We start from the raw sequence: 21410 nt of genomic DNA, 5'->3' as shown, positions 1-21410 counted from the left end.
CATGGCTGCAGTCACCATCTGCAGTGATTTTGGAGCCCAAGAAAATAAAATCTGTCACTGTTTCCATTGTTTCTCCATCTATTTGCCATGAAGTGATGGGACCAGATGCCATGATCTTCATTTTTTGAATATTGAGTTTTAAGTCAGCTTTTTCACCCTCCTCTTTCACTTTCATCAAGAGGCTCTTTAGTTCCTCTGCTTTCTGCCACAAGGGTGGTGTCGTCTGCATATCTGAGTTAATGATATTTCTCTCAACAATCATGATTCCAACTTGTGCTTCATCCAGCCCAACATTTCACATGATGTACTCTGCATGTAAGTTAAGTCAGCAGAGTGACAATATACAGCCTTGTCATACTCCTTTCCTGATTTGAAACCAGTCTTTTGTTCCATGTCCAGTTCTAACTGTTGCTTCTTGACCTGAATACAGATTTCTCAGGTCTGGTATTCCCATCTCTTTAAGAATTTTCCAGTTTGCTGTGATCCACAGAATCAAAGGCTTTAGCATAGTCAATAAAGCAGAGGTAGATGCTTTTCTGGAACTCTCTTGCTTTTTCAATGATCCAACAGGTGCTGACAATTTGACCTCTAGTTACTCTGCCTTATTCTAAATCCAGCTTGAACATCTGGAAGTTCACTGTTCACATAATGTTGAAGCCTAGCCCAGAGAGTTTAGAGCATTACTTTGCTAGTGTGTGAGATGAGTGCAATTGTGCAGTAGTTTGAACATTATTTGGCATTACCTTTCTTTGGGATTGGAATGAAAAGTGACCTTTTCCAGTCCTGTGGCCACTGCTGAGTTTTCCAATTTTCTGGCATATTGAGTGCAACACTTTCACAGCATCATCTTTTAGGATTTGAAATAGCTCAACTGGAGAGCCGAGAATGGGAGAAGAGCAGGCTGTGTAAGCAGCCCCTCGCCGTCCTCCTCGCCTCTCTTCTCCTCACCTCGCTCTCGCCGCCTGCTCGCCCTGCCGCTTTGCTCGGCGCCCAGAACACCTTCCACCATGGCCACCTCGGCGAGCTCCCACTTGAACAAAGGTATCAAGCAGGTGTACATGGCCCTACCTCAGGGCGAGAAAGTCCAAGCTATGTACATCTGGATCGACGGTACTGGAGAAGGACTGCGCTGCAAGACCCGAATCTTGGATTCTGAACCCAAGTGTGTAGAAGAGTTGCCCGAGTGGAATTTTGATGGCTCTAGCACTTTTCAGTCTGAAGGGTCCAACAGTGACATGTATCTTGTCCCTGCTGCCATGTTTCGGGACCCTTTCCGCAAGGACCCCAACAAGCTGGTGTTCTGTGAAGTCTTCAAGTACAACCGAAAGCCTGCAGAGACCAATTTAAGGCACACCTGTAAACGGATAATGGACATGGTGAGCAACCAGCGCCCCTGGTTTGGAATGGAGCAGGAATATACCCTCATGGGCACTGATGGGCACCCCTTTGGTTGGCCTTCCAACGGCTTTCCTGGGCCCCAAGGTCCCTACTACTGTGGTGTGGGAGCAGATAAGGCCTACGGCAGGGATATTGTGGAGGCTCACTACCGGGCCTGCTTGTACGCCGGCATCAAGATCGGGGGCATGAACACCGAGGTCATGCCTGCACAGTGGGAATTCCAGATAGGACCCTGTGAAGGAATTGACATGGGTGATCATCTCTGGGTGGCCCGTTTCATCTTCCATCGCGTGTGTGAAGACTTTGGAGTGATCGCCACCTTTGATCCTAAGCCCATTCCTGGGAACTGGAATGGTGCTGGCTGCCACACCAACTTTAGCACCAAGGCCATGCGAGAGGAGAATGGTCTGAAGTACATTGAGGAGGCCATTGAGAAACTAAGCAAGCGGCACCAGTACCACATCCGAGCCTACGATCCCAAGGGGGGCCTGGACAATGCCCGGCGCCTAACTGGATTCCACGAAACCTCCAACATCAACGACTTCTCTGCTGGCGTGGCCAACCGTGGTGCTAGCATCCGCATCCCCCGGACTGTTGGCCAGGAGAAGAAGGGCTACTTTGAAGATCGTCGCCCATCTGCCAACTGTGACCCCTTCGCCGTGACAGAAGCCCTCATCCGCACATGTCTTCTGAATGAAACCGGCGACGAGCCCTTCCAGTACAAGAACTAAGTGGACTAGACTTGCAGCCCTCAAAACCCCTCTTAATTCTACATCTTACTCCCACTCTCACCCCTCTCAATGTCATAATAGCTATAACTCAAAGGGTGGAATATCAAGGTTCTTTTTTTTTTTTTTTAATTCCTCACACCCAGTTAATATTTCTTGCTTTCTTTGGTCAGGATTGAAGGGGTCAGGTTCTTAATCACTGCACAACCACCTGCCTACCCCTGCCCTTTTCTTTTTCCTATCACTGAAGCTTCCTAGTGCATTAGTTGGGAGGGGGGGCGGGGAAACATAACCACTGCTTCCATTTTAATCAGGTGTGTTTGTCCAATAGGCATAGCTCTCTGGACAGAGAGTCCAGTCATAGTGAAGAGATGGGGAGGACTTTATCTGAGTGGTTACTGAGTGGGGGACAGGGGTGCTGGATTCTCTGGTTAGGTTAGGATTTCCCTTCTTGGTGGGAAGTTCTATTACTTACAAAGTTGTAACCAACTTTCTATCAAAAGTGAGAATTAGGGGGGAAGGAAGGGTGGGAAGTCAGGTAAGAAAACACCCTAGATCTGGTGTGGTGCTTCCCTTGCCTGGGGCTCAACGCCCTGACAGGCTCTGCATAAATAGATGGATAGCCCTACCTTAAAAGAAAAAGTTCTCATTGTGTGGTCCTCCATTTATAACACAAAGCAGAGTAGTATTTTTCTATTTAAATGTAAAAACAAAAAAATTATATATATGGGTGTGCAGATAAATGTGTGTTTTCTCTTTAGGGAGAAAAAGCCATTCTGGTTACGGGGAACCCAAATTTGAGACAAGTAGTCTGGTTAGAAATAAGGATCTCCTTTTGAGTGGGCATGGGGATGGGGGAGGCTATGCTGGAAAAGTTGGCTGTTTGGGGCTGTTATTCCCTCACTACCACTTCAGGGCTTCTCTCTGCCCTGCTCGCACTTCTGGGGAGGCTGATGTTGGTTGGTTAACAGGTGGAAGCCCATGATAGCAGTAGCCATCACCTGAGCCCCAGGTTTAAAAGACACACATGTACTTGTACACACAGGGGTTTGGAAATATGAGTTGGCTGGTTAACTTGAGCATGTTACTGACAAGTGGGTATTGGGGTTATTTTCCGGTGGGACTAGCATGTCACTAAAGCAGGCCTTTTGATAATATTAAAAAAAGAATTTTTTTTTTTAAGCAAAACAGAATTTTAGATTTTAATCCTATTTGTAGGGTTTCTAAGTCTTTGTTTTACAGAATTGCTTGTTTGCCTCAGCTGTCTCCTCCCCGTCTCTGCTCTGGAGGAGATGGGACAAGTCTGGAGTCCAAACAGTTGTAATTTTGTATCTTGGTGTCTGTTCTCTGAGTGTGAAATTATTCCCTTCCTTTGTTAAGATTCCTGAGGAGTTACTATTTTTTTTTCTTTTATAATAAAAACAAACCCCACTTTTGTCCTTAAAAAAAAAAAAAAAGAAATAGCTCAACTGGAATTCCATCACCTCCACTAGCTTTGCTCATAGTGATGCTTCCTAAGGCCCACTTGACTTTGCATTCCAGGATTTCTGGCTCACTAGGTGAGTGATCACACCATTGTGGTTATCTGGGTCATTAAGACCTTTTTTTGTATAGTTCTTCTGTATATTTTTCCACCTCTCCTTAATCTCTGCTGCTTCTCTTAGGTCCATACCATTTCTGTCCTTTATTGTGCCCATCTTTGCATGAACTGTTCCCTTGGTATCTCTAATTTTCTTGAAGAGATCTCTAGTCTTTCCCATTCTATTGTTTTCCTCTATTTCTTTGCATTGATCACTGAGGAAGTCTATTTTATCTCTCCTTGCTATTCTTTGCAACTCTGCATTCAGATGGATATATCTTTCCTTTTCTCCTTTGCCTTTAGCTTCTCTTCTTTTCCCTGCTATTTGTAAGGCCTCCTCAACAATCATTTTGCCTTTTTGCATTTCTTTTTCTTGGGGATGGTCTTGATCACTGTGTCCCATACCATGTCACGAACCTCCATCCAGTTCTTCAGGCACTCTGTCTATCAGATCTAATTCCTTGAATCTATCTGTCACTTCCACTGTAAAATTGTAAGGGATTTGATTTAGGTCATACCTGAATGGTCTAGTGGTTTTCCCTACTTTCTTCAATTTTGGTCTGAATTTGGCAATAAGGAGTTCGTGATCTGAGCCACAGTCAGCTCCTGGTCTTGTTTTTGCTGACTGTATAGAGCTTCTCCATCTTTGGCTGCAAAGGATGTAATCATTCTGATTTCAGTATTGACCATCTGGTGATGTCCATGTGTTGAGTTATCTCTTGTATTGTTGGAAGAGGGTATTTGCTATGACCAGTGCATTCTCTTGGCAAAACTCTGATAACCTTTTCCCTGCTTCATTCTGTACGCCAAGGCCAAACTTTCCTGTTACTCCAGGTAGCTCTTGACTTCCTACTTTTGCATTTCTGTCCCCTATGATGAAAAGGACATCTTTTTTGGGTGTTAGTTCTAGAAGGTCTTGTAGGTCATCATAGAACCAGGGGATAGATACATGGTGTTATAAATTATCTAAGACAGAATTTAGCCTAGTCTCAGAAATCCATGAAGACTTCCCCAGGGAAATGATTACTGAGACATTATGGAAGGATAACCATAAACTATATAAGAAGATAGAGGAGAATTTGGGGCAGAGGTTTACAAGTGATTAGTTGGATTATCATGGGCAGAGGCCCCATGGCCAAAGAGGGTTCTGTGTTCCCTAAGAAACAAAAGAAAAATCAGTGTGGAGAACTGGTCATGAGAGATGAAGCAGAATCCAGGGAAGCTCAGTCCATTTAGGACCCTATTAAAGACAGTTACGGGCTCCCCAAGTGCTCAGATAGTAAAGAATCTGCCTGCAGTGCAAGAAATATGGATTTGATCCCTGAAACAGGAAGATCCCCAGGAGAAGGGAATGGCTACCCACTCCAGTATTCTTGCCTGGAGAATCCCATGGACAGAAGAGCCTGGTGGGCTACAGTCCGTGGGGTCACAAAGAGTTGGACACAACTGAACAACCAAGCACACACAAAGATAATTATACTTATTCAATGAACATGCATTATTCTTATAAAGAAAAAATTTGCCTACGCAAAGACCACCTGCCCCTGGCCTGATTATCACAGATTTTTAAGTTCGCATAAGGTAAAATAATGAGTTTTAGAAGTTCAACATAACTGACAAATTATTCCAAAATTATATTTATTCCTAATGAATAGCTTCCATTAGACTAAAATTATATAAACATACTAAGAAGTGGGATGGAATAAATAAAAACAGGGGGGAATTACATTAACAAAAGGAGAGGTAGGCCTTGTAAACCACCTTGATACTTCTGTTTTTTCCCCTGATGGCAGCTGGGGAAAGAAAAGGAAAAGAAAAGGCATCTTTTATCAGTCTTCATGATGCAAAACAAGCTTCTAAGAACTGTAAAAAGAGCTGTGCTGTGAGGCTGGCCACCAGATCTCTCCACTCTGTGTTCAAACAGGGCGTTCTCGAGCACAGAGTTAACCTCCCCACACACTTATGCCAACACATCCTATTCAAAGCACTGGTTTAGGATGGTTTTGTTTTTAAGAGTGTTCTGAAAGTCAAACCGTGCACTTTGTGATTGCAGGCTGGCGGTGGATGGGCCGTTTGGAGCTGCTTTGACTGATGTGTTTCACTATCCAGTGAGCATGTGCATTGCTGCAGGAATAGGGGTCACTCCCTTTGCGGCTCTTCTGAAATCTATCTGGTACCAATGTTGTGAGGCACAAACCCAGTGCAAGCTGAACAAGGTATGGAGAAAAGTCATCAGCTCACCCTTCCATGAATTCAAAGGTTCACCATCCTTCTATCTATCATCTGCTGATTCCTGGGGAGGGTTTTAATTAACTATGAGGGATAAACTCAAGGATCCTTAACTATACTTATGTTCTTAAAAATCTCCTTTCAGTATTACATTTATGAGAAGGGTTATGTCTAATCTTGTTAAAGATGACAAGACATAAATTTTATTGCTTCATTGCCGTTACAGGACATGTAATTGCTCACGTCAGTAAAATATGGACAGGCTGCAAATGGCTATGTGACTGGGCTACAGTGAGTAATATTAACAGGCAGGCTTTGACTCTTGAGCTTGTTACTGTGGTTTAAGTGTATGATTCAATATCTTCATCTCAGGGCCTCAGAGTCTTAATTGAGAAACAAAAATGCCACAGTTGGGATTCACTTGTCTGCTTGCTTCTTGTTGTCATCCAACTCCAAATCTCTCTTTTGTCATTTCTTGAATGTTCTCAGACTAGCTTCCTCCATAGTTCCTCTTCTCCCTTTTTCCATTCCTTATCTGAACCCTCTTAGGGTTAGCAACAGACACTAAAGCAACAGGAAAAAGGGATGTCAAGTTGAATGGTGTCAACTCCAGGGGACCCAGGACACCTGGGTCCTGGTTCTGATCTTTCTGATCTTTCTCCTGCCACTTCTCTGGTTGACACTTTGGCAATAGTTTGCTCATCTGTCCAAGGAAGATGCTTGATTAGGTCAGAATGTCTCCATGTCTTCATATAATGGGGTCCACTGAAGAGAATTCTGTAGTCAAATGACCCCAGAAATGTTATGATAAGGCACCCTTTAGAAGAGTCACATCTTCTATTCGCCTATTAAATAATTTCTGTAGAAAAGAACATCATTCAGTTTTGTTTCACCCACCCTTCTCAAGCATATTTAGCCGTGGAAATTTTTTTCACTTCCCATCTTTAAGAAATGGCACTCTCACTATAGAGAAAAGTGTGGAGATTCCTTTAAAAACTGGAAATAAAAAAATAAAGTAAAATAAAAACTGGAAATAGAACTGCCATACGACCCAGCAATCCCACTGCTGGGCATACACACTGAGGAAACCAGAATTGAAAGAGACATGTGTACCCCAGTGTTCATCACAGCACTGTTTATAATAGCCAGGACACGGAAGCAACCTAGATGTCCAGCGGCAGACGAATGGGTAAGAAAGCTGTGGTACATATACACAATGGAATATTACTCAGCCATTAAAAAGAATGCATTTGAATCAGTTCTAATGAGGTGGATGAAACTGGAGTCTACTATACAGAGTGAAGTAAGTCAGAAAGAAAAACATCAATACAGTATATTAGCACATATAAATGGAATTTAGAGAGATGGTAACTATGACCCTATATGTGAGACAGCAAAAGAGGCACAGATGTAAAGAACAGACTTTAGGACTCTGTGGGAGAAGGCGAGGATGGGATGATTTGAGAAAATAGCATTGAAACATGTATATTCTCCTATGTGAAATACATCACCAGTCCAGGTTCGATGCATGAGACAGGATGTTCAGGGCTGGTTCACTGGGATGACCCTGAGGGATGGGATGGGGAGGGAGGTGAGAGAGAGGGTCAGGATGGGGAACACATGTACACCCATGGCTGATTCATGTCAATGTATAGCAAAAACCACCACAATATTGTAAAGTAATTAGCCTCCAATTAAAATAATAAAAAAGAAAGAAATGGCACTCTGAAGCACTGGGGCAAAGCCAGATTGGAAGATATCTAGATGTGGCAATTTCTCAACTAAGAAGTTAGAGTAAAATAAGCTACCATTTCATGAGTTTCCAAGTGTCAGGTGCCTGACAAATGCTTTCTCATTCTGTTTTTATAATCGTCCCAGCAACCTTAGAAAGTAGGTAGCACAATCTCTGTTTTCCAAAGGACTCGGAAGCTTTGAAGAGACTACAGTAACTTTCCTGAAAACACACTGCTAACAAAAGATAATAACCAGCATTCAAACTCAGGTCCATCTGGCTCCCTGGTTTGACATAGGCAGCACGTGGTAAGCATGACTGCCACCTTCTGTATTGTAGGAAGACTGTGGAATTCCTGGCCAGAGAATCTACCTCAGCCTGATTCCACCAGAAGCATCAATGCATCAGTTCACCTCTCTGAGCTGTTTCCTGATCCACACAACAGAGAAATAAGATTCCATATCCAACCAGTCAGTTTTAATAACAAATAAGACAAATAAATGATGTAGAAATATTTCATTGTAAATGTGTATGAAAAGAAAGTGAAAGTCACTCAGTCATGTCCAGCTCTTTGCGACCCCATGGACTGTAGCCCACCAGGCTCCTCTGTCCATGGAATTCTACAGGCTAGAATACTGGCGTGCCTAGCAGTTCCCTTCTCCAGGGGATCTTCCCAACCCAGGGACTGAATCCAGGTCTCCTGCATTGCAGGTGGATTCTTTACTGTTTGGGACACCAGGGAAGCCCAAGAATACTGGAGTGGGGTAGCCTACCCCTTCTCCAGGGGATCTCCCTGACCCAAGAATCAAACTGGGATCTCCTACATTGTAGGCAGATTCTTTACCAGTTGAGCCACCAGGGAAGCCTGCAAATAGCTATAAGATTATATTAAATGTGCACTATATCTGCCAGGGATATGAAAAGATCACTAGTTCATTTCAGTTGCTCAGTTGTGTCCGACTCATTGTGACCCCATGGACCGCAGCATGCCAGGCTTCTCTGTCCTTCACCATCTCCCAGAATTTGCTCAAACTCATGTCCATTGAATCAGTGATGCCAAGCAACCATCTTATCCTTTGTCATCCCCTTCTCCTCCTGCCTTCAATCTTTCCCAGCATCAAGGTCTTTTCCAGTGAGTCAACTCTTCTCATCAGGTGGCCAAAGTATTGTACCTTCAGCTTCAGCATCAGTCCTTCCAATGAATATTCAGAGTTGCTTTCCTTTAGGATTGACTGGTTTGATCTCCTTGCAGTCTAAGGGACTCTCAAGAGTCTCCTACAAAACCATAGTTCAAAAGCATCAATTCTTTAGTATTCAGCTTTCTTTATGGTCCAACTCTCACAGCCATACGTGAAAGTGAAAGTCGATTAGCCGTGTCTGACTTTTTGTGATACCTATAGTCCATGGAATTCTCCAGGCCAGAATACTGGAGTGGGAAGCCTTTACCTTCTCCAGGCATCTTCCCAACCCAGGGATCCAACCCAGGTCTCCCACATTGCAGGCGGATTGTTTACCAGCTGAGCCACAAGAGAATCCCCATACATAACTACTGGAAAAAAACATAGCTTTGACTATACAGAAACTTTGTTGGCAAAGAATGTCTCTGCTTTTTAATATGCTGTCTAGGTTGGTCATGACTAGATTACTAGTACTACTACTAATACTAATAGCCTAGATTCAGCAATCTCTTGCTTCTAGAAGGCAGGGAGTAACACATTTCCACATACTATCTCACATCATCTTTTTAAGAGACTTACACTTTCATTCCATTTTACAGATTAGAAAATTATAATACCTCTTTCAGATGAGTAGCGTCCTCAGATTAACAATGAGGAAGCAGAAGCACAGAAAGCTCATCAATATCAGAATGAGAGTTTGAATCCTGGTTCTTCTTAAGCTATTAACAAATCCCATCTTCTTTTCTTTATACCACAGTTAAGTTTAACTAAGTGTCTTGCTCTGTTTGAGCTGCTATAACAAAATGCCACAGGCGGGGTGGCTTTAAGCAACCGAAATGCATTTCTTACAGTTCTGGAGGCTGGGAAGTCCAAAGTTAACACATTGACAGACTCGGCGCCTGACGAGAGGCCAGTTCCTGGTTTATGAAAGGTCATCTTCTAGCTCTAACTTTCTACTGCAGAAGAGGGCAAGGGAGTTTCTTGGACACTGATGGGCACTAATCTCATTCAAGGGGACTCCACCCTCCTGACCTAATCACCTCCCAAAGTCCTTACCTCCAAATGGGGGGGGGGGGTGGGGTTAGGTTTCAACATTTGAATTTGGGGGAGGGGCACAAAGAGTCTAGGGCATAAAGCAAGCAAATCAGACACTGTTTACACATGTGAACCCCACTGCAAGGCTCTGCTATTGTTTATGTTGATTTCTCATAGCTCTTACTGTCTACCAAGTCAAACCCATTTATCCAGAAGGCTCATTGCTTCATTGTTCTCATCATACTAAAGGTCACATTATGCTTCACATGCAGAATGTGATGGGATAGTATGTCTCACTTTCATTCACTTATTCACTCAATGAATATTTATTCAGCACCTACTATGTGCCATAGGCAAAGCTATGGTTTTTCCAGTAGTCATGTATAATGTGAGCATTGGACAATAAAGAAGGCTGGGTGCCATAGAATTGATGCTTTTGAACTGTGGTGTTTGATAAGGCTTTTGAGAATCCCTTGGACTGCAAAGAGATCAAACCTGTCAATCCTAAAGGGAATCAGCTCTGAATATTCATTGGAAGGACTGGAACTGAAGCTGAAGTTCCAATACTTTGGCCACCTGATGCAGAGACTCATTAGAAAAGACCCTGATGCTGAGAAAGATTGAAGGCAGGAGGAGAAGGGGACTGCAGAGGATAAGATGGTTGGATGGCATCACCAAATCAATGAACATGAGTTTGAGCAAGTTCTGGGAGATGATGAAAGACAGTGAGGCCTGTTGTGCTGCAGTCCATGGAGTTGCAAAGTGTCGGACATGACTGAGCAATTGAACAACAGGAACTATGTACCAGGCCCTCTCATACTGACATGAAAAGCCTTCCCCTCTCCTCGTATCAGACTCACAATGCCAGACCCTTCTCTCAACATCCACTACCCCTGTGCTGCTCCCCTTTTATATCACTTATCTTTCTTTTTTGTATTAAGGTTCACAAATTACCTTATTTCCCTTAACAGATTCTGAAGTCCTTGAGTGTGTCTTCTCTGGATATCTTCATAATTAGATATGTGTGTATATGTGTATATATATATACACATATATATATTTATACATGCACACACACTATAAATTTTAAATAAACCAATGAGTAAATAAGTGTCTACATGCCCCCCAAAAATGGCTTCTTCACAATTTTCTGTAAAATTTAGGTTACTGAGAATAATTTTTTTATTTAAACAAAATGTTTAATAACTTTATAATTAAAATAATGCATTCCAGTTATTTTATCATAAATAGAAAAAATTCTTCTAAGAATCCACAGAATCTTAAAGTCCTTATAGGATCCCACAAAATCTTAATACTGTCTCCTCACTCACCATTCCGTTATTCATGGGCTCTGTTTATGGGTTTTGTTTATGGGTTTTCTTAAGGCTGTGTCAGGGAGAAGGCAAAGGAGTGATCACAAAACCATAAAACAGGGACTGTGATCTCTATTCCAAAAAATAGAAACCATGGAATTGGAAATAAAACACAACTGTTTTCATGACTTATAAGTTGAGGATGATATTGCGACAACCCTCAGCTGAAAATCAATGTAGAGGTTGTAGCATATGGGAGAGAAGAAGCCAAATGCAACTGAAGGGCCCAGCCTCTCAGTTTTGCATTTGACAATACTTAGAGTGGCAAGTGACTGGTCCAAAGTCCCTACCTGGCTAGCCACTGGTCAGGATAGGAGATTGTGCTTCTGATTTCAAAGCTCTTTTAGGAAAGAAGTGAGGTTTCATGCTATTGAAAGTTTAAACTGAAAATAACACTTGAGATCTACTTCCTCAAAATCTGCATGCTTGAGAAAAGTTTAGGAAATTTCTTTGTTTTAAAGCAATTCTGTGTTTGTTTGAATACAGCCATCATTAGGCTTATGTAACTAATATTCATCAGGGCCACCCACATGCCTTTGAGATATAAATACTACTCCTTCCACTAAACTGTCAGCATCTCTATAATTTTTTGAGTGCAGCAGAGCAATAGCAGAGCATTCTTATCTAACTACATCTTCACAATTATAGATTTGGGCTCTAGTTTTCAGTGTTTTGTTCTGCAACAAGGAAAGGGGAAAAAACAACATAGAGATGTAAAGCTGAAATTTTAAGCTTAAATAGTTAAACTTAAGCTTAACTTAAGTGGGGGGGACTTTCTTCTTTTTTGTGTAAAACACCTGTTGACATAAAAGCAGCCTTTTTTTTACATACAAGCCTTATGTTGCAAGTCTATAGTCAAAAATTTGCACCAGTGTTATTTTAGTTGTGACCATTGCAAGCTCCTTCCCTTTATCCTTCTCCTCTGACACACTATTCTAGAACACTTCTAAGAAAAATGTGAGAGAATAGCCAATAGAACTCCTGCCTCTTCTTTGGTCATGGGTAACACTTTGTTTGAAGCTGGCATTTTTCAAATTTCTTTCCAGCTATGTTTTTTATTAAAAATAGTGGGGTGAACGGGCAGGGGAAGAGAGAGAAGTGGTTAGGAGGTGACTTCCCAAGGAAGCAAAATAGCAATAAATATAATGATGCTCTGCTGTGAAGAAAATGAGTAAAAGTTGTAAAATATTAAAGGAATATTTTCAACCTAACAGTAAGAGCCAACTTCACTTAGTTGGAGGCAGATGAGAATGCAGTGCTCCTTTAGGATGAGAGAATAAGGGAAGGGGGTGTAAGAAGCTAGGAAGTCTCTGTGATACAATATGGAGGAAGCTGAGGGTAAAAATGCCCCTTGGCAGTAGATGTCTCCCAACTCCTGCCCAACTGGGATGATTAATTCTACATCACACTCAATTTGTGAAAAGAGCTCTTGAAAAAAATTAGGACAGTTTGCTTGTACAAACTGTCAAAATGATGAATGGAATAGGTGTGTACAAACAGGGAGGGAGGGGGCAGAGTGCTGACATAAATGCATTGGCCTCTACATTTGGTTCTCCTGGTATCACATCCGTGCAGTCAGAACGGAGAGGATGACCAACGGAAGGATGTGGTTCATTTTCTTAAGTGCATATGTAATCTTCAGATGATAATAAAATAGATTCTAGAAAAACTGAGATAATCTAATCTCTTCATAAATTGTCTTCCTTCATCAGCTCAATAATACATAACTGTGATAATGGGTATTTATAGTGTGTCCCATGCAAAATGACCTTTGGGTTCTTAACCTAATATAATAAACAGATAATTCAAATAAAAAGACAGCATGGGCCAGTGGAACAAAGCAAAGAGGCCAAGAAAGGCAAAAATCCATACTCTCCTTAAATATATTAATAAAACAAAGGAGGGCCTGCTTCCTTTTCTAATGAATGAAAAATGCATTTAATTTAATCTGTTTAGCTTGAGAAATTATTTACTTTCACTTTCCCTCACCCTGGTGTTCTGGCTACTCCTGGAATTGATCATCTCTCAGAACTGCTGAGAGTGTTCTGATAAATTGAACCAGGGAGCACGAAGCCAGCTTGCATCTCCAGGAGACACACGTGCATCTCATCTTTCACTAAGTGGCCTCAAAAGAGTCCAGTTTCCCATAAGGCCTCCCCATTGCCCTGTGGGGAAGTGACCAGTATTAATATTTTTAATATCTTGGTTTATTAACCACACAAGCTATACATGACTACAGGGTTCCTGTAAAAGATTCAAATAAAATACTCATTCAAAAATCTCCCTTCAAAAAAAAAAAAAAAACTCCCCCTTCAGAACAGATCAGTGGTTGCCCAGGGAGTTGGGGGAGAGCTGGACTGGGATTTGAGAGGTTGGCAGATGTAAACTATTACATACAGAATGGATTAAAAAAAAAAAAAAAAAAAGTCCTACTGTATAGCATAGAGAACTATATTCAATCAATATCCTTAGATAAACCATAATGGGAAAGAATCCAAAAAAGAATATATACATATGTATCTGTGTGTGTGTTTGTGTGTGTGTACGTGTGTGTGTTAGTTGCTCAGTTATGTCCAACTCTTTGTGACCCCATGAACTGTAGCCTGTTAGACTCTTCTGTCCATGGGATTCTCCAGGCAAGAATACTGGAATACTGGAGTGGGTTGCTGTTTCCTTCTCCAGGGGTACATATATATATCTGAATCATTTTGCACTATACAGAAGAAATTAACACAACATGGTAAATCAATTACACTTGTATGGCTTTAAAGAGTGGAAAGTACACTGTTCTGGGAACCCTTGCGATGAAACACATCGTCTTCATTTAGCTGGTTTTTTAAAAACTCACTTCTGCTTAAAAATAAATTGGTTTAGCAATTTGAAAAAAATCAAAAATCTCCCTTTATTCACCTTCCTTCCCAAACTAACCACTACCACCACTTGACTCTCCAGGGTTCTCACCTGAAACAGTCGAGCATCTTTTCTTCCATTCCTTTCCTGTACATTTATGTACACATACACACCTACACACACATGTTTATATTTTATAGTTTTACAATAAGGATGTGGGGGTGGGGAAGGAGGGAGAGAGAGAAAGATGCGCAATTCATGTTTTGTTTTTCATCCTAACATGGCCTGGAGCTCCTTCAAGTGTCAATGCCTATTTGTTGATTTTATTTTATGTAGCGCCTTCAGTGAATTCTGTAGTATGACTATCTCACAATTGATTTAATCATTCTGGTATTAATGGACATTCTGGTTGTCTAACAAGTATTATTAACTAGAATCAGAACAAACTGAGGCACAATAAAGTTCAGTCCCCATTCACAAGGAAAAGCAGCAGCATAGCCATGAAACAGTTAACAATAACAGCAATGGCTTTCAGAAAAACTTTTATGGGCTTCCCTGGTGACTCAGATGGTAAAGAATCTGCCTGCAGTGCAGGAGACCTGGGTCTGATCCCTGGGTCAGGAAGAGCCCCTGGAGCAGGGAATGATGACCCACTGCAGTATTCTTGCCTGGAAAATCCCATAGACAGAGGAGCCTGGTGGGCTACAGTTCATGAGGTCACAGAGTCGGACACAACTGAGCAACTAACACTTTTAACTTTCAAGGGCTAACATGATTAACAAAGGCTGGTCTTATAATGGATAATGGGAAAAACAATAATTTTATTTCTTTAAAACTTGATGTGGAAGTCACATTAGGGAAGCTTCTTGATAAGAACTAGTTGCTTCAAAAACTGTTTGCTATTGTCTTCATCTAGGATGACCTTGGCGAAAGAAACCACAAAATAAAAACCAGGACAATAATAGTTACCATTTATTGAGGAGGTATTATGTTTTCTAAAGATCAGTCTCAGTCTTTATCTTTTCAGAGACAATAGTTCTCTTTTTGGAAAACAATCATGAGTCCCTCCATGGAAAGTCTCCATCACCCTCCTCGGTTGGAGCTTCTATCAGTTCTGTTAATATTTCACGAAGTGTGGAATGTTAGCTCAGATTACTATAAGGCTATAAGATTACCAAGGCTAAGTGGCTTAAAACAACAAACATTTCTCATAGGTCTGGAGGCTGGGAGCCTGAAATCAAAGTCCAGGATGATCAGGATTTTGCTGGAAGTCTGAAATCAGAGTCCAGGATGATGGGGTTCTGGGAGGACTCTTCCTGGCTTGCAGATGACCACCCTCTTACTGTGTCCTCACATGACAGAGAGAGGGAGCTCAGGTCTCTTCTTCTTCCTATAAGGGCACTAATTCCATCATGGGGGCCCACCCTCCTGACCTCATCTAAATCTAGCCACCTCTCAAGGGCCCCATCTCCAAATTATCACATTGGGTGTTAAGCTTTCAACACATGAATTTGGGAGAGAGACATTCAGTCCACAACAGTGGGGAACGTAGGGTGCTGCCCAGGAGGAGGCAAGGTCACAGTGCAATTCCACTGGCCTCCTGGGGGAGGTCAAGCCAGCACCCTATAAATCACCTTACTGCGTATTGAGCACACGGAGCCTGGGGCACCCTTCACTGATGAATGGGTTCCTCTTTCAGAACTGCATAATTATGAGCACTGCTGAGGTTTGAGACAGGTGCTGCAGATAAATTTTGGTTTCACCTCCTGTGGATGACCACCATCTTTATAATTCAAGAGTGACGGTGGGGACACAGACCCCTAAGTACAGCAGATGACCCCTTTGCTGTCTAATATCATCATGCAGTTTTCATTCTGTCAGCTCTGCCAGATGCCATTGAGGTGGCAGCAATATCTCAGCTCACATCTCACGTGGAAGAGCACTTACTGCATCCATTAGACTTAGAGCTAAATGCTTCCATGAAACCTACCCTTTCATCTTCAAAATAATCTCGTGAGTTATTGTTCAGTGTTTTTGTTTGGGTTTTTTTGTGTGTGTGTGTGCCATTTTAGTATGTGATCATCTAGGCTCAAATTACATAATCTGCTCCCAGTTACACAGCTTGAAGGTAGTGAAGTCGGGACACTAGGCCAGGTTGCAGGACCCCCGGGTTCGCAGTGTTTAGTTACCATGTTGTACTACATCTTCAACCTGCACCCTCATGTGCAATTTCCTTTCTTGGAAAGGAAAAATCCCCTTGGAGGGACCCTTGGTCATAGGTAGATAGATAATTTTTAGCCCCACTCCACGCTCAGGAAATCAATCTGGGTCTAAAGGTGGTATCTGAGGGTATGTCCTCAGCTGTGTTCTGTGTTTGTGAGTAACTAACCAGGCCTGGCACGAGAACCTCTGATGGAAGAGTCTGGAGCTCTGTAGTAAGATAGATAAGTAGCTTTCCTTAATACATTTTCTAGAATTGTGTATCCAAAAATTGCACAGGGCCATTTCCCACTGGGTCCCGATGACCTGGTTCAAACACTCTTCAAGCCCAGGCTGCAGGGAGGCTGGGGGTGGGCTGGAGCTGGGGCCCAGGCACCCCAAGATTGGCTGCCACTGAGTTTGTCCGGTGGTTCATGCCGGGAACAAAGAGAAAGAGGAGGCCTGTGACCGGCCACACGCGCACAGGGTTCCCCAACTCCATGACACCCTCCCGGAGCCGTCCCCCATCACATCTGGGGATCCCTTAGGTCGACAGAAATGTGCGGGCTGAGTCCTGGAAAAGAAAGAACTGCATTACTACAAAAGTTCAGAACTTTCATCCTTTTACTGAGGACAACTTTCTGTGTAAGAAAAGCTTTTAAACTTACCTGAGGTATTTTAGGCCTCTGTTATTCACTCCAGAATCCTGAAAGCCATGCTTTATTCGGGTAACCGATTTTAGGGTGGTTTTATTTTTGGAGACTGGGGCGGGGTGAGGGTTGGGAAGCACAGATCACAGACGTGCAGCCTATTGTTTGGGACATTTGTTCTAGCATTGACCAGACCCTTCCTACGGGAGGAAATGCAGAGGTGGAACCGTTTGTCCCTTCACAGTGAGCGTCCCTCAACATTAGAAAGATGAAAGGGAGGCAAAGTAAATACGCTTTGCCTCCGTTCAAAGTCCGTTTTCTTCTTTTTCTGCCTGAAGCACTTCTCCTGGGCCCATTCAGTGCCCTTCCATTGCCTCCTGCACCAAAGCTGCCCAGTGTCACCTACGAGTCAATTACAGAGGGAAAAACACACAAAGCCATTACAAGGAAGCAAAAAAGTATAAAAGGCTTGGCAAACCCTCAGAACACTGACACACAGCTAAGCCACAAGAAAGCAAGGACAGGAATGATTTCTGTTTGAAAGAATAAGGGTCAGTAAGTGGAGGAAGCTGAGATGTGACTGTTTTTCAAGTAAGGGTGATTGGAACTGGATTTGAAATGAGAAGTTCTTTTTTTTTAATGATACTTTTGTTAATTTCCTAGATGCGTATATTTTTAGCATATTTCTTAAAGAGTGAAAATAGTAGAAAATAAGTCAATGATGTTTGTTTTATACCAAATGCCACCATTAATGTTCTCAGATAAAACAACCTACTGGGGGCAGGAAGGAGAAGGATCATAGATGAGAATGGCATTAAATTCAGTCAGTGTTTTCGTTTCCACGGGGAGCTCAGTGAGTCAAAGGTTGGGGGGCTGAGGTTTTGAAATAATGATTTAAATGAAGCACCTCACAAAAGTGGAAAGAGGATAGCAATATCACCCTCATAGGATATAAAGTCAGCTTCCCGGCCTCCATTCTTCCTCCCTTCCTCTCCCCCATCCCCTGTACACCCCCCAGTCCGTCCTCAAGATGCCGCGGGAGTGGTCCTTCCCCTGGGTCCTTCCTCAGATGACGTCATTCCCCGCCGAGCAGCCTGCAGTGTCTTCCCCTGTCACTCAGAGTAAAAGTCAAGATGGCCCCACAGCCCCCGTCTGCACCCCCTGCCTTCCCCTCAGACCTCACCTCTTGCTGCCGCCAGCAGCCTCACTCTGCCCCCACCCCTGCCCACCCAAGAGCTCCTGCCCTGGACCTCTATACTCTTTTCTTCTCCCAACCTTTCAACTTTCTCCGTGGCCGGGCTCAAACGTCCCCTTTCCTTGACTTAATACTGCAGGACGTTCCAGCCTGTCTTCGTTTCTCCGTAGGACCATCACCCTCTGATGCGGCCTATATTTCACGTGTTCACTTATCACCATCTTTTTTTCTCCCTCTAAAATGCAGACTCCATGAGGACAGGGAATTATTGGCTCTTTTGCCTGCTCTTCGAGTTCCAGAGCCAAGAACACTCTTGACATAGAGTAGGCATTGGTAGATGAACACAGTCACCAGAGGGGCCCATGGCCTGAGACTGAAAGGAAGCTCGTTTGGGGCTGGGAGTGGGTAACACCCTTGGAAGCTATTGTTTGTCCTGAGGTTAAGATTCCAAGTGCCCTTACAAGCAGCAACTGTCCAAAAAATAGGTAGGCTCTAAGTTTTTGTTCTTGACTATTAATTTTAAAAATTCCTGCACAAACCTGGGGAGAATAGGCGAGATGCTTAGCCTTGAAACACATTCTGTGATTTTTTTTTTCCCTCATGAATATGATCTGCTAATTAAATCTTGTCTGGAAGTTTCATTATGTGATGATGGTGAAATGCAGGCTGGCGGGGGAGGGGAGGGCAAGAACACAGGCTATTGGAGGCGGTATTTCCTGGTGGAGATCAGGCTGGCCCTCTCCTCTATCTTGTTAAGCAGCAGCTCTTTGGGGAGGGGGTACAGGAAAGAGCAGTAGGCAGTAGTGGGTAGGAGTGTGAGAAAAATAGGAGAATTAACAGACCTATCTCCTACAATTTCTTCTAGATATAATTATCTGAAATCCAAAGTACAAAGTTGAGCCTTGGTTTTAGCAAGCCCAAACTGCTGCTTGTCACATGCCCTTTGCTAAACACAGAGAGTCAAAGAAAGAAAGAAATGTTCTTCGCCATCATTTCATTATAGCAGTTGACACAAGACCACCGCCGCCACCCACCAGCCTCCTTGGACACTAATATGTCTGGTTGAGAGCAAACTTCTGGTCTGCAAGTTTGATTCTGCAGTTACCATAATCTCCACCCTCTAGAGGTCATGACTGGTGAAGTCGATTAGTGAACAAGCCTTTGGGTCTCTGCAGAAGAAGGTCCAAATCCAGAGCTTAGACCATAAGTACAGATGAACAGGATTGGTCTAATGGTTTATCCCCCTTTAGGAAGCAGTGAAAAGGCACAGCTAGTTATGATTATTAACCTCGTTCAGACACAGCACATCCAGGGATGGGGTAAATTGATCCTCATCCAGAGAAACTGGCAACAACCCACAGGCCGCTGACTCTGAATTCATTCTGGGCCTTTTCAAACACAAGGTGAGTGTTCTTTAAGGAAAACAGTGTGACTGGCAGAGAGAAGCATGTTATTTTGCAGAAGTGCCCATTTGGGCTCAAATAATTTAATGGAGGTTAAGTAGTGTGCGATGATTGGCATATCGTGAAAAGATGGACCAATCTGCTTTCTTGCCCTCTCTCTTAACAGGTGTATTTCTACTGGATTTGCAGAGATCCAGGAGCCTTTGAGTGGTTTGCTGATCTCTTACTCTCTCTGGAAACAAAGATGAGTGAGCAAGGGAAAGCTCACTTTCTGAGTTATCATATATTCCTTACTGGCTGGGATGAAAACCAGGTATTGATAAGATTCAGAATGAGCAATATTATCTAACTGGTGTTATGATAGAGCAAAGAGGAATAATTTCAATAGTGAGCTCTACGATTATCAGGTAGCCTGAAAGTAAATGTTTTTATGTTCTTTAAAAGAAAAGAGGAGAATAAAATAAAGCCAGCGTAGAGCTATTCACATTATAGCAATAAAAGGAATAGAAAAGGAGATTAGAAAAGAACTTGATCAAGGTGAGAAGATTCTAAGTTTGGAAACTCAAGAAAAATTACGTCATTGGAAATTGCCTTTGAAATTTAGTATTGTCAAGCAGACGTTGTGGATTAGCTCTATTGTCCTGAGCCCTCAATTGGTTCTAATTCATTGCTTTGAGCTGTTCAAACAGAAAAAATCCGCAGATGTTGACATTCAGCATTTTGTGTTGTAAAACATTTGAGTTCTTACAAAAAATAATTGTTTCTATAGAAAATAAATATGAATATATGATTTATCTAGAGATTTATTTTTCTTAAGGCATTCTTAGAAATTGCTTACATATATGTTTATACACCTAAGATCAAAATGATCTTCTGTTAGAACAGGTGTTCTGCCTTGTCCATTAATATGTATTAACACCATATTAAAGTTAGGCAACCCACTCCAGTACTCTTGCCTGGAGAATCCCAGGGATGGCGGAGCCTGGTGGGCTGCTGTCTGTGGGGTCACACAGAGTCAGACACGACTGAAGAGACTTAACAGCAGCAAATTTAGGTTTACCAAAAATAACGTATTATATATCAAAATATTGCATCATGGTAGTGTTTCAGTGCTAATAGTATTGAATGATAACTGCTACATTTTAAATGTTTTCTAACTTCTCTAATGTGGAATCTATCAATGAAGTGATGAAGTGATTACTGTAGTGGTGGTTTAGTCTCTAAGTCGTGTCCAACTCTTGCGATCCCATGGACTGTAGCCTGCCAGGCTCCTCTGTCCATGGGATTCTCCAGGCGAGAATACTGGAGTGGCTTGCCATTTCCTTTTCCAGAGGATCTTCCCAACCCAGGTCTCTTGCATTGCAGGCAGATTCTTTACCAACTGAGCTATGAGGGAAGTTAGAAAACATTTAAAATGTAGCAGTTATCATTCAATACTATTAACACTGAAACTTCTCTAATGTGGAAGCTAACAATGAAGTGATGAAGTGATTACTAGGTTATGACATTTATGTCCTAATCAGCACTTCTGTGACAGTTACTGTAGATATTTAAGGAAAGCGTGTTTGAGCCAGAGATTTGCATTAGTCACTAAATTTACAAATGAATGCACTCCTGAGTCTCTCTCTGTCTCTCTCTCTCTCTGTCTCTCTCTCCCTCTCTCTCTCACACACACACACAACACGTACACACTTTGGCCCTATAGAATATCACTGTAATTTGACTCTGTGCTTCTGAAAATGAATAAGATTTTGCTTGAAATTCAGTTGCTAAATGCTTTTTTAGGGTCTTATTTGCAGTCAGCCTTAAATATTCCTGTGGAATACTTTGAAATAGAGATTTCTTGGGAACTAGACTCGAA

The 21410-nt window shown here is 42.4% G+C and overlaps 2 protein-coding genes across 2 annotated transcripts in view; both read left to right on the top strand.

Moving 5' to 3' along the window:
• NOX3 (NADPH oxidase 3) overlaps positions 1-21410 on the top strand; it is a 67589-nt gene that overhangs the window by 31108 nt on the left and 15071 nt on the right. The window contains exons 10-11 of the mRNA XM_043457235.1: positions 5759-5921; positions 19716-19862. Of these exons, the coding sequence (XP_043313170.1) occupies positions 5759-5921; positions 19716-19862 (310 nt within the window). The remainder of the gene's footprint in view (positions 1-5758; positions 5922-19715; positions 19863-21410) is intronic.
• LOC122434077 (glutamine synthetase-like) lies at positions 878-3532 on the top strand. The gene has a single exon (XM_043457236.1). It carries the CDS (start codon positions 1008-1010, stop codon positions 2127-2129), a length of 1122 nt encoding a protein of 373 aa, XP_043313171.1. The 5' UTR covers positions 878-1007; the 3' UTR covers positions 2130-3532.

This window comes from Cervus canadensis, chromosome 33, assembly GCF_019320065.1.
Source record: "Cervus canadensis isolate Bull #8, Minnesota chromosome 33, ASM1932006v1, whole genome shotgun sequence".
Lineage (NCBI taxonomy): Eukaryota > Metazoa > Chordata > Mammalia > Artiodactyla > Cervidae > Cervus > Cervus canadensis.
The sequence above is the reverse complement of the archived record's forward strand: the minus strand, read 5'-3'. Positions and strand labels throughout refer to the sequence as shown.